General features: G+C 41.7%; 1 protein-coding gene across 3 annotated transcripts in view; it reads right to left on the bottom strand.

The window, feature by feature from the left end:
* Window positions 1–16,004, bottom strand: part of LOC110528799 (multidrug resistance-associated protein 4) — a 43,368-nt gene extending 27,364 nt beyond the window's left edge. The window contains exons 1-4 of one of the 3 annotated variants that reach the window (XM_036982832.1): window positions 15,317–16,004; window positions 1,691–1,801; window positions 472–592; window positions 80–304 (exon numbers count right to left, since the gene is read on the bottom strand). In XM_036982832.1, the coding sequence (XP_036838727.1) occupies window positions 80–304; window positions 472–592; window positions 1,691–1,801; window positions 15,317–15,390 (531 nt within the window). In that variant the 5' untranslated portion in view covers window positions 15,391–16,004. Of the gene's footprint in view, window positions 1–79; window positions 305–471; window positions 593–1,690; window positions 1,802–14,691; window positions 15,283–15,316 lie in introns of those variants that run through there. The other 2 variants (XM_036982830.1, XM_036982831.1) reach the window with 2 other exon arrangements.
* Between the last annotated feature and the right edge of the window lie 1,307 nt (window positions 16,005–17,311).

Below are 17,311 nucleotides of genomic sequence, written 5' to 3'. Positions count from 1 at the left end.
GAATTACATTTACTAGCAAATTATTCTTGAAGATTTTAGTTTGTATAATGCTGTATGCAGGTATGTGGCGTATAATGACCTTCTTGTAGATCATGTGACACATGGCCACTCGTATCTTCATGCCGGTCCTCTGGACGTGGTAGTAATAATGAATTTGGAGGACGGTCAGCGCGACAGTGGACAGAGAGATACCAGCAGCGTAGCCAAAGGCCTCATACAGTGCGTCCATATCATCAGGATCGTACTTCTCAAAGTACCGGATCAGCTTTCCCAAGAACACTGGCTGGATCACCTTAATCACCTCCTATTGGGGGAACGAGAAGAGGTGGAGAGATTTCAACCTCAACTCAAATCCACTTATTTACACTGTAAAAGCTGACATATATGGATAGAAAACCCACTTAACATTTGACCTATTTACATATAGTACATGTTATGTTCAAGAACCGGAAAACGTATATTTCTACATACTACGGTGAAACTAAAAATCCCCAGCACTGCGTAGGGTTTCCCATAGCACTTCACAATGGCTTTGGTGAGTTTGGGCATCCGCAGCTCCCTGGCAGCCATTCGAACCTCCTTATCCCAATGCCTGGAGAGATTAGCACATTGTTAGACTATGATCGGAAAACAGAACAGAGCCTAAATACACAACGGTGCTAAGTTCAATGTTTAGCATGAAACTCCAAATAGAGCCAGGGAAAGTTCTCTCTCAATGCTCTGAAAACAAAAATACAATAAGGGATGTAAACAATGAAGAGGGATAGGGCTAGGCTAGGGGACAGGGCAATGTCCTAGGGAAAAGGCTAGGCTAGGAGACAGGGCAATGCCCTAGGGAAAAGGCTAAGGCTAAGGGCTAGGCTAGGGGACAGGGCAATGTCCTAGGGAAAAGGCTAGGGGACAGGGCAATGTCCTAGGGAAAAGGCTAAGGGCTAGGCTCGGGGACAGGGCAATGTCCTAGGGAAAGGGCTAGGCTAGGGGATAGGACAATGTCCTAGGGAAAGGGCTAGGCTAGGGGACAGGGCTAGGCTGGGGGATAGGACAATGTCCTAGGGACAGGGCTAGGCTAGGGGACAGGGCAATGTCCTAGGGAAAAGGCTAAGGGAAAGGGCTAGGCTAGGGGACTGGGCAATGTCCTAGGGACAGGGCTAGACTAGGGGACCGGGCAATGTCCTAGGGAAAAGGCTAGGGGAAAGGGCTAGGCTAGGGGACCGGGCAATGTCCTAAGGAAAAGGCTAAAGGAAAGGGCTAGGCTAGGGAATCGGGCAATGTCCTAGGGAAAAGGCTAAAGGAAAGGGCTAGGCTAGGGGACCGGGCAATGTCCTAGGGACAGGGCTAGGGGACCGGGCAATGTCCTAGGGAAAAGGCTAAGGGACAGGGCTAGGCTAGGGGCCCGGGCAATGTCCTAGGGACAGGGCTAGGCTAGGGGACCGGGCAATGTCCTAGGGACAGGGCTAGGCTAGGGGACCGGGCAATGTCCTAGGGACAGGGCTAGGCTAGGGGACAGGACAATGTCCTAGGGAATAGGCTATGCTAGGGGATAGGGCAATGTAGTAGGGACAGGGCTAGGCTAGGGGATAGGATAATGTCCTAGGGAAAGGGCTAGGCTAGGGGATAGGGCAATGTAGTAGGGACAGGGCTAGGCTAGGGGATAGGGAGCAAAATAGAGCTGGGCCACAGTATGTCATACCTCTGTAGTTCCTCTCCCAGGACCTGAGAAGCATCATCAGGAAGCACTTGGTACATGTCATCTTCTTCTAGCCTCCGCTTCTTTCCAATACTGAATAAAGGGGTTACCCAACTTATAAAGAAAGAGAGAGAGCAGGTTAATTAACCAATGATTTAATTAACCAATGCAATAACCTATTAACCAATGCAATAACCTATTAACCAATGCAATAATTAGCCAGTGCAATAACCAATTAACTAATGCAAGAACGAAGCAATGCACATTGAGGAAAGAGAAAACATAAAATAGGAAGTGGATGTGTATGTGTATGAGCAACATTTAATCTATGAACCCCAATGTCAAAATGCACTGTACTAAATGTTCTGCTTTACATTTGTATTAGGATACACATTTAGTAGGAGGGCCTGGTTTTTGGAAGAACTCGACTGGCCTTGTTTGTTTGCACTGCCCTATGACAACTTGGTTGAAGAGTAACAAATTAAAATGTACCTTAAAGGATAAAGCTACTTACGAATTACTGATTCAGGGTTCAAGTGTTAACTAATATCTAATTTGTTTTAGTTGTGTCAGCCAACTTTACGTGACCTCAGGCACTCTCCCTCAGCAGTGTCACTGATAAAGGAATTAGTATGGAACAAAGAATATTCTATTACAGGTGGTAACTGTTGCGTGATCAATATGCATGCAAGGACAATGTTTTTACATCTAAATGCAAGGAGCACTGTGTACTTTTCCCCTTTCTCAGTACCACAAACCACACCGGTACAATTTAAAATTGAATTTGTTTGTTTGACATGCTGGTATCTTTTTGTGTCGGTAAAATTAATTATGCGAGAAATGGCAGTGGAAACCCTCTATGCGCAAATATTGATATAATAACCATAATATCGTAGTATATTTGGAGTCACGAGATATGTTGTGTGGTCCTCCCACTACGACTTGGGAAAGCATGCAGTTTAAGATACAGATGAAATCAATTATGATGAACTTCACAGGGTGCTGAATTTGCAAGATGAGGAGTTTGATGCTCCTTTCCAATAAATATCGAGGGTCTTATTCTGGTGACGTGATCGATTGGCTGCCGTTTGACAAATAATAAATCGCCGTTATCCATAATAATCTCATAATGTAGGCAGCCTACCCACACTGCATCTGCGAGCTGTTGGTTAAAGCAGGGTTTCCCAAACCCGGTCCTGTGGCCCTCCCTGGGTACATGTCTAGTTTTTTGCCCTTCCACTACACAGCTGATTGAAATAACCAACTCATCATCAAGCTTTAATTATTTTTAATCTGCTGTATAGTGAGTGGTAGGGCAAAAACCAAAATGTGCACCCATGTACTGAATTCCCATTCAGTATCTGGGAATTTAAAATGGCAAAAGTTATTTTTATGTGCAATGCGTAATCATGCACAGCCTTTTATCCGCAAAAAGTCAGTTTGATGGAAACATCTCTGGTCTAAAACGTGCAACTTGTTTTATGTAGATTTTTTAAATATTTGCATGGAAATCTGTCGCTAATTGAATGGAAACCTAGCTACTGTTAATGTTCTTTCAAGCTGAAAAACAAGGTTATCTTGCTCAAAACAACCAGTTCATCATACTGTGCAACATTCTCTCTGAACTCTAGTGGTGCTTTATGACACATGGGATAGATGGTTAACTTTGACTGACCTGTAATCAGTTTGCTTGCTTTGCTCTACTGATTCTGTGGTGTTTCCTAACCCTGGAAAACCCTGAATGGATAATCAGGCAGCATTGTCTGTGGTCAGCCCCGCCACTTCAACTGAAGAATGTGGCTGGAGAAATGGAACTGCTCTCAAATGTGATAGATGCTTTACATTGATTGTTTACAAGACTCAAAAGACAACAAAAAATATAAACAAGAGTAATACAAGTACAACCATATTTGGGGTTTTAATACCTGAAATGAGAATATCCAGATTCTCTTTAAAAAGACCACTGACACTTAAAGGAAAATTCCACCCAAAAACTATATTTTAGTATTTGTTTTATTAATCTATTGTTATATGGTAAGTGTACCGAATAAGCCCACCAAAATCTAAGTTTAAACATTTCTAATACATACTGCCCTAATTTTTGGGGGTGGGGAAATCAAAAAATGAAGTGAGAATAAAATGTAAGATGAATCTCTGATCAAGTTTTATGACTTTACTTGCAACATTTTTTAACAAGAGATACAAATATTTGATAAATATGTGAAAAGTCCAGACTGGGCTTAATGGGTACCGAATGTACCCTTTCAGCCCATGTGGGTTCCAAATAAGCCCACCTCTTATATAATTAATTTCCAAAATGTCTAAAACTTAAGTAAGTATGTGATGATATTAAATGTCCCCTAAAGTTATTCAAATAAACTGATCATTACTATTCATCATGATGAAAGTAGCACTCGTAACAGGGGGGTGGCCAATTGTATCCACAGATATGACTGTACGCTTTTGTTCTTGCCAACCAACACACCTGATTCAACTTATCAAAGACATAACTCAAGACCTGACTAGTTGAATCAGGTGTGATTTTGTTTGGTTAGAACAAAACCCTGTACCCACACTGGCCCTCTGTGAATAAGAAGCCATGCACAAAGACTAACACACACCACTTTCAATTAATTATCTGAAAGCTGATTCACATTTGCTGTACTGCTATTCTTGTTAGTTGAACTTGTCTAAAGCCAGTTGAACCTTATTTATTTATAGCCATTTACATTCTGCATAGAGGGAGTGCTTTTGTGCTAAGCTACCCTTCAAGCCCAACTTCTAAAAACATCACATTTAAAATGTATCCCCTTTGGAAAGTATTCAGACCACTTGACTTTTTCCACATTTTGTTGTAGCATTATTCAAAAATTGTTTACACCCCCCCCCCCCCCCCCCCCCCCCCCATCTACAAACACGCACACCCATAATGACAAAGCAAAAAACAGTTTTAGATTTTTTAATGTATATTAAAAAAATAATGTACACAATTACATAACTATTCAGACCCTGTACGCAGTACATTCTTTAGGCAGCAATTACATCCTTGAGTCTTCTTGTGTATGACGGTACAAGCTTGGCACACGTATTAGAGGAGTTTCTCCCATTCTTCTCTGCAGATCCTCTCAAGCTCTGTCAGGTTGCATGGGGAGTGTTGCTGCACAGCTATTTTCAGATCTCTACAGAGATGTTCAATCTGGTTCAAGTCCGGGCTCTGGCTAGGCCACTCAAGGTCATTCAGAGACTTGTCCCAAAGCCACTTCTGTGTTGTCTTGGCTGTGTTTTTAGGGTAATTTTCCTGTTGGAAGGTGAACGTTGGCCCCAGTCTGAGGTCCTGAGAAGGTTTTCATCAAAGGTCCTGACTAGTCTCCTAATCCCTGCTGGTGAAAAACACCCCACAGCATGATGCTGCCACCACAATGCTTCACAGTAGGCAATCAGGCCAAAGAGTTCAATCTTGGTTTTATCAGACCAGAGAATCTCGTTTCTCATGGTCTGAGCATTTTTAGGTGTGTGACCATCAAGTTCTTGGTCACCTCCCTGACCAAGGCCCTTCTCCCCTGATTTCTCATTTTGGCCGGGCGGCCAGCTCTAGGAACAGTCTTGGTGGTTCTAAACTTCTTCCATTTAAGAATGATGGAGGCCACTGTGTTCTTGGCGACCTTCAATGCTGCAGAAATGTTTTGGTATCCTTTCCCAGATCTGTGCCTCAACACAATCCTGTCTCGGAGCTCTGCGGACAATTGCTTCGACCTCGTGGCTTGGTTTTTACTCTGACATGCACTGTCAACTGTCCCTTATATAGACAGGTGTATGCCTTTCCAAAACATGTCCAATCAATTGAATTTACCAAAGGTGGACTCCAATCAAGTTGTATAAGCATCAAGGATGATCAACAAAATCAGATGCACCGGAGGTTAATTGAGTCTCATTGCAAAGGGTCTGAATACTTACAGTTGAAGTCGGAAGTTTACATACACTTAGGTTGGAGTCATTAAAACTTGTTTTTCAACTCCACGAATTTCTCCACAACAAACTATAGGTTTGGCAAGTCGGTTAGGACATCTACTCTGTGCATGACACAAGTCATTTTTCCAACAATTATTTACAGACACATTATTTCACTGTTTCACAATTCCAGTGGGTCAGAAGTTTACATGCACCAAGTTGACTGTGCCTTTAAACAGCTTGGAAAATTCCAGAAAATGATGTCATGGCTTTAGAAGCTTCTGATAGGATAATTGACATCCTTTGAGTCAATTGGAGGTGTACCTGTGGATGCATTTCAAGGCCTACCTTCAAACTCAGTGCCTCTTTGCTTGACATCATGGGAAAATGAAAATAAATCAGCCAAGATCTCAGAAAAAGAATTGTAGACCTCCACAAGTCTGGTTCATCCTTTGGAGCAATTTCCAAACACCTGAAGGTACCACATTCATCTGTACAAACAATAGTATGCAAGCATAAACACCATGGAACCACGCAGCCGTCATACCGCTCAGGAAGGAGATGCGTTCTGTCTCCTAGAGATTAATGTACTTTGGTGCGCAAAGTGCAAATCAATCCCAGAACAACAGCAAAGGACCTTGAGAAGATGCTGGAGGAAACGGGTACAAAAGGTATCTATATCCACAGTAAAATGAGTCCTATATCGACATAACCTGAAAGGCCGCTCAGCAAGGAAGAAGCAACTGCTCCAAAACCGCCATAAAAAAGCCAGGCTACGGTTAGCAACTGCACATGAGGACAAAGATGGTACTTTTTGGAGAAATGTCCTCTGGTCTGATGAATCAAAAATAACTGTTTGGCCATAATGACCATCGTTATGTTTGAAGTAACAAGGGGGAGGCTTGCAAGCCAAAGAACACCATCCCAACCCCTGAAGCACAGCAAACTGCTGTTCACAAATGCTCTCCATCCAACCTCACTGAGCTCGAGCTGTTTTGCAAGGAGGAATGGGAAAAAATGTCAGTCTCTCGATGTGCAAAACTGATAGAGACATACCCCAAGCGACTTACAGCTGTAATCGCAGCAAAAGGTGGCGCTACAAAGTATTAACTTAAGGGGGCTGAATAATTTTGCACGCCCAATTTTTCAGTTTTTGATTTGTTAAAAAAGTTTGAAATATCCAATAAATGTCGTTCCACTTCATGATTGTGTCCCACTTCTTGTTGATTCTTCACAAAAAAATACAGTTTTATATCTTTATGTTTGAAGCCTGAAATGTGGCAAAAGGTCACAAAGTTCAAGGGGGCCGAATACTTTCGCAAGGCACTGTAAATCACTCGCAACTATTATTCTGACATTTCACATTCTTAAAATAAAGTGGTGACCCTAACTGACCTAAAATAGGGAATTTTTACTATGATTAAATGTCAGGAATTGTGAAAAACTGAGTTTAAATGCATTTGGCTAAGGTGTATGTAAACTTCCGACTTCAACTGTATGTAAATCAGGTGTTGATGTCTTATTTTTAAGAAATTAGTCAAAATTACTCAACTTGTTTTCACTTTGTCATTATGGGGTATTGTGGGTAGATTGCTGTGGAATGCTTTATTTGATCCATTTCAAAGTAAGGCTGTAACGTAGCAAAATATGGAAAGAGTCGAGGGATTTGAATACATTCAAGGCACTGTATAACAATGCAAGGTTCATTTAACAGTAAAATAAGACAAAATGCATATTATTTTGTTGTAGATCAGCAAGATATGTTGCTACTGTGTGACTGTGACATGCAGGCACGACTGCTAGCATGAAAAAAATAATTATCAATTGGTAAGAAATAGTAATTAATGCCCATGAAATATGCTATAATGTGCATATATCAACACATTAACTCTTCATTTTACAGAAGGTATGATCACTTATCCGAGATGATGTTTATCTGAGGGTTGCCTCAACACAAGTTGAGCAGCTTTGAAATTGGCCACTAGGGAACGTACACAGAACGGTCAATAACTTAATAATAAAACATATGTAGCCTATCATGTCTGTCGGCAGAAATCAGGATTAAACACTCAAAAACAATGTTGTGTCACGACGTGGCTCTTTTGGGTGTATATCGTGGCTCCCTCCCTCTCGCACATCAGGTTTTACAACGGTCATAAATTCCTGGTGGAAACTCCCAGTATGGAGGGAGAGCGCCTATGGAGAACAAAGACATTCTCCTTGCCAAAACTCTTAATTAAACAAGAGAATTAAACAATATGTTTTATGATAATTCATTTTTTATTTCAATTAAAAGGTTAGTCTTTCATTTAAAAAAAATCACATCTAAGAGCATAAACAATACTAGTGGAGAGCCCTACTGGTTATGTGCACTACTGGTTATGTGCACTACTGGTTATGATTACAGACAAAGCCCAGAGAACGGGATGGTGCAATACTGAATTATTCATATGTTGATAAGGTGCATGCATGGGGATGTCCACTTCACCCAGAGGTATGCCCATGCTGTAGAGATACACCTGGCTGACTGAAACTTCACTGTTGTCGGCATAATACAGCTAGTGCTGTCTAGACTTGCTCTGGCAAACAAATCCTTTACATTAGCTACCTAAATGTAAACTCAACTGAGGAGTAATAGACAATGGAGACTTAACTTGAAAAACGAGCCAGACACCTCTTTCCGGTTTCCCCGACTTCGTTAAAAGTACATAACATAACTGTGTAATGCTTGTTCGGGTAGCACTCCTCACATGCCATTTGGCGTACGCTATTTTCGTTGTTGAGATGAAACTGCCAAATCTCTGAAAGGGATTATTGTACGTCAGCTTCATTAAATAGTACCCGCAAAACACCCATCTCAACGTCAGCAGTGAAGAGGCGACTCCGGGATGCTGGCCTTCTAGGCAGAGTTGCAAAGAAAAAGCCATATCTCAGACTGGCCAATAAAAAGAAAAGATAAAAAACACAGACACTGGACAGATAATCTGCCTAGAAGGCCAGCATCCCGGAGTAGTCTCTTCACTGTTGATGTTGAGACTGGTGCTTTGCGGGTAAGAGATCAACAGTTTCTTGGCAATTTCTTGCATGGAATAGCTTTCATTTCTCAGAACAAGAATAGACTGACGAGTTTCAGAAGAAAGTTATTTGTTTCTGGCAATTTTGGGCCTGTAATCGAACCCACAAATGCTGATGCTCCACTAGTCTGAAGAAGGTCTGAAGAAGGCCAGTTGTATTGCTTCTTTAAATCAGGACAACAGTTTAATGTGCTAACATATTTGCAAAAGGGCTTTCTAATGACCAATTAACCTTTTAAAATTATAAACTTGAATTAGCTAACACAATGTGCCATTGGAACACAGGAGTAATGGTTGCTGATAACGGGCCTATATAGATATTCCATTATTATTATTTTTAATAAAGCAGTTTCCAGCTACAATAGTCATTTACAACATTAAATGTCTACACTGTATTTCTGATCAATTCAAAGTTATTTTAAAATGAAAAAAAAAAAGTGCTTTTCTTTTAAAAACCAGGACATTTCTAAGTGACCCCAAACTTTTGAACAGTAGTGAACGATCAACCTTTTGGCAGGTACAGTTGAAGTCGGAAGTTTACATACACCTTAGCCAAATACATTTAAACTCAGTTTTTCACAATTCCTGACATTTAATCCTAGTAAAAATTCCCTGTTTTAGGTCAGTTAGGATGTTTCAGGTAGCCTTCCACAAGCTTCCCACAATATGTTGGGTGAATTGTGGCCCATTCCTCCTGACAGAGCTAGTGTAACTGAGTCAGGTTTGTAGGCCTCCTTGCTCACACACGCTTTTTCCGTTCTGCCCACAAATTTTATATAGGATTGAGGTCAGGGCTTTGTGATGGCCACTCCAATACTTTGACTTCGTTGTCCTTAAGCTATTTTGCCACAACTTTGGAAGTATGCTTGGGGTCATTGTCCATTTGGAAGACCCATTTGGGACCAAGCTTAAACTTCCTGTCTGATGTCTTGAGATATTGCTTAAATATATCCACATAAAATCCAACAACATGATGGTGCAAACCCTGTGCTTCAGGGTTGGGATGGTGGTCTTCAGTTTGCAAGCCTCCCCCTTTTTCCTCCAAACATAACGATGGTCATTATGGCCAAACAGTTCCATTTTTGATTCATCAGACTAGAGGACATTTCTCCAAAAAGTACGATCTTTGTCCCCATGTGCAGTTGCAAGCCGTAGTCTGGATTTTTTTTATGGCGGTTTTGGAGCAGTGGCTTCTTCCTTGCTGAGCGGCCTTTCAGGTAATGTCGATATAGGACTCGTTTACGGTGGATATAGATACTTTTGTACCCGTTTCCTCCAGCATCTTCACAAGGTCCTTTGTTGTTGTTCTGGGATTGATTTGCACTTTTCGCACCAAAGAACATTAATCTCTAGGAGACAAAACACATCTCCTTCCTGAGCGGTATGATGGCTGCGTAGTCCCATGGTGTTTATACTTGCATACTATTGTTTGTACAGATGAATGTGGTACCTTCAGGCATTTGGAAATTGCTCCCAATGCTGAAGGTAGGCCTTGAAATACATCCACAGTTACAACTGCAATTGACTCAAATGCTGTAAATTAGACTTTCAGAAGCTTCTAAAGCCATGACATAATTAGCTGGAATTTTCCAAGCTGTTTAAAGGCAAAGTCAACATAGTGTATGTAAACTTCTGACCCACTGGAATTGTGATACAGTGAATTATAAGTGAAATAATCTGTCTGTAAACAATTGTTGGAAAAATGACTTGTCATGCACAAAGTAAATGTCCTAACCGACTTGCTAAAACTATAGTTTGTTAACAAGACATTTCTGGAGTGGTTGAAAAACAAGTTTTAATGACTCCAACCTAAATGTATGTAAACTTCAACTGTATCTGGCTCCATACACACTTTCTACATTGTAAATTATTTTCCATATAACGTATAGGTTGTGTTCGTAAATTCAATCTGGAGTGCCAGAGTGCTCTCGTAAACTCAGTGTTTAGCTTTCGGGGGCTTCAGAGCGCAGACTGGACGCTTTGACCGAGGCATAGGGTTCATCCGAGCGTTCTGACCTCACATCGGCCGTCAAACACCCAAGTTAGCTGGCTAACGCGTTGGCTAGCTTGCTAGCTAGCTACTGCAACATCCAAAGTTGTTTAGCGATCTTGTGTTTATAAGGACTGTCAGGGCGTTCGTATTCTTCAGTTTAACTTTACTCCTAAATTTGCTGGCATTATAGTTCACATGGCATTTCACTCCTACTGTCTGGCTACTGTAAAACATCGAACCCCACAGTACGAATACACGGGCTGGATTATGACATGTTCACTACGTTACATCCCTCCCTTATTTCAAAATAAAGAAACTTAAGTTATCACTACTGGTCGGTATAAAATTCATTTGGGATATAACATTAAGGTTAACTATTTCACAGTTTTTGAACTTGATTAATTACATCTCTTCAATGAGATCTTGAAGGTCTTCCATTGGTTCTCATAGGGTATCGAGGGTTTGGATCTGGGTTTTCATCTGGTTGTTCAGCGTCCTGTGGACAAGTTTTCAGTTCCGTGAGGGTTTGCGCAGTAGTTTCCCCTGAAAACTGTAGAGATGTTGTTTCCAAGGTCTTCCTTCAGAGTTTGTCGCTGTGACAGTTTTCTTGTGTTCTCATGAAGCGTTTCGCTTCGGATTTAGCTCTCGGGCCAGTAAGATGTTATCTTTCTAGGTTTAAATCCAAGGTAGTGGCTGAAATCTGTGAAGGACTATCAATTGAAAGGAGGTCCATTGTAAAAACAGACAATCTTGGGTACTCCAAAGTAGGAGAAAACTTTGTCAAGCTTGGGAAGGACAGAAGTGGCTGATGTGGACCTAACGATTTCAACTTCCGGATACCTTGAGTAATCGTCAACAACTACAAGTAGGTAGTCACCCGATGGGAAAGGCCCGCAGAAATCGACTGATACTTCTAGTCATGGACCTTTTGGTAGTTTCGACATAGACAGTGGTTCCATATGATTTTCTACAGTGGCAGCTTGACATGGAATGCAGTGCTGAATTGCTTTTTTCCACCATGTCATCTATGCCTGGAAACCACACCTTCTCTCTCAGTAGGTGTTTTGTTTTCACAATACCTAGGATGTCCTAGATTGATTGCTTTTTTTGGAGAGAGATTGGAAGAACGAGCCGTGTTCCTCTCAGGATGACATTTGCTGGTGCGTTGATTAGTTAGTTCATGTCTCATGCGAAAGAGTGCTTTTAATGTTTGGAAATCAGCTTCTTGTGTGTCACATGGTGAATCTTGCCAGGTTCCTGTGGAAAATAGGCACATCACCTTCTGTAGAGCTGAGTATCTTTGTTACTTCTTGCACCTCTTCTAGAGTCATCGCTTTGGGAACTGTGTTGTCAATGATAAAAGTTCACATATTCCTCTGCCATGCGAGAGGTTCTTTGTGGGGTTTCTCCTGCGATGGGATGTCTTGACATGTACTCGGCAGGGTTGTCTTTACTGGCTTTGTACTTAACAGTGTAGCTGTATGGTTGTAGTCTCAGTCTCCATCACTCAAGTCATGCTGGGGGTGTGGGTGTTGAAGATAAGCTCTAGTGGTTTATGGTCTATGAAGTGAGCTCCATAGAGATACAAGTGAAAGTGTTTGAATGCCCAGATGATCACCAGAACTTCTCTCTCGGTTTGTGAGTAGCGCTGTTCAACCTCAGAGCGCTCGGCAGGTATAGTCAATGATATGGGCGTCTATCACTTGTAGGGTTGTTTCGACATGGTATGGCACCTAAACCAACTGGGCTGGCGTCAACTAACAGTGTCAACCTCTTGGCTGGGTCAAAGTAGGCTGTCGTCTTGTGCTGCATCAGACAGCTTCTTCATTTTTTCCATCGCAGACTGGTGCTGTGGTCCCCATGACAAGGTGTGATCTTTTCTTGTGAGCTCACAAAGAGGCTGTGCGGTTGTTGCAAAGTCTGGTATGAACAGTTAACAGTATTGCCTCATACCCAGATGACTGCGAACTTCCGAGGCATTTTGAGGTGCTGGCAGATTCTATATGGCTTTGATTTTCTTTGGATCCTCTGAAATGCCTTTCTCAGAGAAAACATGGCTGTTAACACTCGTGTCGTTTTGCTGCATTCACATTTTTCTTTGTTCCGCGTGAGATCTTTCGCAATCTCTGAAACACAGCTTTAAGACTCTGTGTGTTCATCTTGAGATCTGGGAATGCCTTGCAGCACTTGCTGTATGTATTGCATTTTGAAACACCGCGGCAGCTGAATTTAGGCCAGAGTTCAGTCTGGTGTATCTCAAAAGGCCAGTATGTGTAGTGAAGGTTGTGAGTCTGGATGTAACTCAAGCTGGTGGTATCCAGCATTAAGATCTAGCTTGGAGAACACCACTGCTCCATTCAGATCATGGATCAGGTCGTCAACCGTTGGTGTGATGTGTCGTTCACGTTGAATTGCTGTGTTCAGAAGGTGCATGTCGACACAGACAAACTTTATCAGGCGTCTTGGGTTTTGGTGTGACCACTATAGGGGCTACCCATGGCGTTGGCCTGCTGATTTTTTTCAATGTCTTGGCTTTTAAGTGTGTCAAGCTCTTGTTGAACTTTTTCGCTCATGTGAAAAGGAATCCTCCTTTGGTTGCACTGTGTCATCAATGTGCAGCTTCACTTGAAAGTCAGTTGTCCGATACCTTGGAAGAGGTCCTGGTATTCATTGGTAAACTGGCTTATGAATTAATCATCAGCTGGTTCAGTTGGGGTGGATAGTGGGTTGATTATTTTCAGAAGTCCAAGGTCTGTTGCTGTCTGACAGCTAAGTAGTGAACCAGAGTCACCTTTGATTACATAGAAAGTGGTATCCACCGTCTTAGTCTTGGAGAGGACTGGTGCTGTGAATTTTCTTCTGTGGAAATGGTTCAGATGAGCCATAAGCAAAGATGTTTGCCTTAACGTTGTTGATGAAAGAAAAAAAAACAGGCTAACACTTGCTCCCAAATCACTAATAACATCCACAGTTGTGTTCATAATGGTAACTTGGATGTGTGGTTGCGACAGTTTGTGTAGTGTACACACAACAGACACATAATCATCCAAGCTTGGTGAGGTGTTTTGTTTTTCTGTCTTGTCATCATGTGACTGCACTTTATGTTACGTTTCGGACGCCATTGGGTTAGTTTATCAGCAAATGGAGGAGTGGACTCTGGTTTGATCTACAACATTTTTGAAAGTGATTCAACTTTCCACATTCTTCACATCTTTCCCCCCCTGCAGGGCAGTTTGTTTGTCTTCCATCACGTGGCACATTCTTCACATCTTTCCCCCCCTGCAGGGCAGTTTGTTTGTCTTCCATCATGTGGGAATTTCTGCCCACAGTTATTGCATGTTCTGTTTTGATGTTTGTCACTTTCATAGCCCTGGCTTTTGTAATGTTTTTTATTTTGTACAGTGCGCACTGAAAGTAATTTTTGTGATTTTGATTGAGCATTGTCAATGCCTGCAGCTTGTTTATCCGACATTTCTTGTGCCCTGCCTGCATCAAGTAGCTGTTGGAGAGCCATTGTACCATCCTTTAGCGCCATCAAGCGGAGGCGCGCGGAACTGCAGCTTAGTATTATCTGTGACTTGATTTCCATATCAACGTTCGCAAACTCGCATATGTATGCTAATTGCCCCAATCTTGTGTGGTAAGCATCCATGGTTTCGTTTTCATTTTGTCAGAACGTAGGTTTCATATTCTGTGTTGACTTTTGGACAGAAATATGCAATGAGCTGGGCTACAGCTGTGTCATAGCAATCAGCTGCTGCGGTATCTTGCAATGTGTCAAATATATCGTACACATCCGACCCGTCATAGTGTAACAGTAATGCCCTTTTCTGTATGTTATCCGCGATGTCTAATGCCACTAGAAAATTGTTGAATCTGTTGATCCATTTTTTCGACCTCGAGCCGACTGAACTGGGTTCTGTGTGCACATCATGGTATTGTAATGTACAATGTTAACTAGGCTGTTGTTGCTATCTGCGTTTACTCACACAGGCACGTAGTTCGTCTTGTAAATTGCATTCGCCTCTTGTGCGTTTCACTCGTCGCCAATTGTAACATCCACAGTTGTTTAGATGTCTTATGTTTAAAAGAACGGATGTCCGGGCGTTCATATACTTTAGTTTAACTTTACTCCAAAATGTGCTGGCATTATAGTTTACATGGCATATCACTCCTACTGTCTGGCTCCTGTAAAACATGGAACTGGAATCCCACAGTACGAATACACGGACTGGATTGTGGCATAATGTTCACTACATTACAGCTACTTCCAGACCCAAATAAGAAGAGACCTCTGACCATTTTACTCGCCCTAGCAGAGCTGGTTAGGCTGTTTTTATGTTACCCATATCATTGGTGACTGTGCTACTGGCAACAATTTAATCACGTTTTTTTTGGCCTACGTTTACTGACACCAGCCATAGTCAACCGGTGTTGAGCGTTCGTAAATTCCTCAGTTGTTCTGAACTCTGGCACACTCAGACAAGAGTGCTCTGAAATTGTGAGTAAATAGCCAGAGCGAATTTACGAACGCACCCTTAATAGCCAGCCATATTACTAACTAGCTACTTTTAAAAGATCGAGCTACAGTGTTAACTGTAAACAAGTACTTACCAGAAAAACACCCGTGAAAAGAAATTGGCTGTTGTTGATGGATTAAATTTCACGTCTTTCTTCAGTTGTTCCATTTTTCAATGACACCACGCCAAAATGTGTAAATAAATACGAGGAGGAGTCTACTGTGTCCAGTCGAATTCACCATTCATTTTCTGTGTTCAGAGTTCACTCAAACATCATTTTAACCTGTGTTTTACTATTGACAATTACAGCTGATTTCGGGATTGTATATTGATTTACTATACTTACTATAAATAAGTAATCTGATGTATTTGTTTCAGTCTCTGAATTTTTTAATCAAACTTTTCGCCACCAGCTCCTGATATAAGGCCATATAACAAAAGGTCTCCTGAATTAGTCTTGTGGCCCGAGCTGGTTTCCCCACTTAGGTATAGTAAGAACGGGTTTCCCTGGCTAAACCAGTGGTGTGTATTCATCGCATGAGGTTGGTGGCACCTTAATTGGGGAGAACTGTCTCATGTTAATGACTGAAGCGGAATGAGTGGGATGGCATAAACACGCACTTGGCCCAAGCTAGTTGTCCCCGGTTTTCCTGCCGAGGTATAATAAGAACTGGTTTCCCTGGCTAAACCAGTGGCAGGTATTCATCACACGAGGTTGGTGGCACCTTAATTGGAGAGGACGGGCTCATGTTAATGACTGGAGCATAATAGGTGGAATGGTATCAAATACATCAAACAAATGGTTTCCATGTGTTTGATGCCATTCCATTGGTTCCGTTCCAGCCATTATTATGAGCTGTTCTCCCCTCAGTGGCCTTCACTATTCATGGATGCCAAGGAAACCAGGCTTCCCCCCCAAAAAGACAAAAACATATACAATAATTTATTTTGTCTCTGTGTTTCATAATTTTCCTTGTATCTCAATGGAGAAAGCATCCAAGTGAGCAAAATATATCTCCTCTGTCTCAGTATGTGTAGCCCATCTGATGCTGTCTGGCCAAAAAGGGTATGACATTGTTGCTGCCCATAGCATTGAATGTAAGGAAAGCCAGCAAGCATTTGGCCTCCCTTGATACCAAATAAAATAATAGGCAATCAGCGCTGAGCTAAACTGTGTGAGCTCAACTGTGAATGGTCCTGGCATACCAAAACAAAAGCCTGTTTGTATTTGGCTTCACACCAATCACATCAAAAGCAAAACATAATTTACAGAAACTTGAATTGTTGCATCGTGTAGTGTCGTTGTTCTCCAGTGGCTAGCTAGCTAGCTAAAATCGCCTCGTTCCTAAGTTATCCATTGATGGAGATTTGGGCAGGTTTTACTTAAATCTCCATACTGGCCAATGATTACAATGACGATTCTAATCCAAACATACATTCATACATTGTGCCCCTGGCCTGAGAGGATGGAAGTTCAATATGTAGCTAGATGTAGTAGGTTAATATAAACTGGCCTGGCGCATCGTTGCCCTTGACAGTAAGTTAGGCTAGCGAGCAAACATTTTAGCCAGGTAGCCTAGGACAACAAAAAGGAAAAGTGTTTAGGTCTACTGTATGACAGTCATTGACCGTTTCATCAACATGAAGGATGTTATTGACCGTTTCATCAACATGAAGGATGTCATTGACCGTTTCATCAACATGAAGGATGTTATTGACCGTTTCATCAACATGAAGGATGTCATTGACCGTTTCATCAACATGAAGGATGTTATTGACCGTTTCATCAACATGAAGGATGTCATTGACCGTTTCATCAACATGAAGGATGTTATTGACCGTTTCATCAACATGAAGGATGTCATTGACCTTTTCATCAACATGAAGGATGTTATTGACCGTTTCATCAACATGAAGGATGTTATTGACCGTTTCATCAACATGAAGGATGTCATTGACCGTTTCGCTACAAGTAGGGTGAGCCATGTTTTTTCTACTTCACACACACACACACACACACACACACACAGTAATCAATACTATAGACAGTCACATCATATTTAGCTTACGTTGATTGGAATAAATTGTT

Source organism: Oncorhynchus mykiss, chromosome 7 (assembly GCF_013265735.2).
Source record: "Oncorhynchus mykiss isolate Arlee chromosome 7, USDA_OmykA_1.1, whole genome shotgun sequence".
In the NCBI taxonomy this organism is placed as follows: domain Eukaryota; kingdom Metazoa; phylum Chordata; class Actinopteri; order Salmoniformes; family Salmonidae; genus Oncorhynchus; species Oncorhynchus mykiss.
Note: the sequence above shows the minus strand (reverse complement) of the source record. Positions and strands in the feature narration are given on the sequence as shown.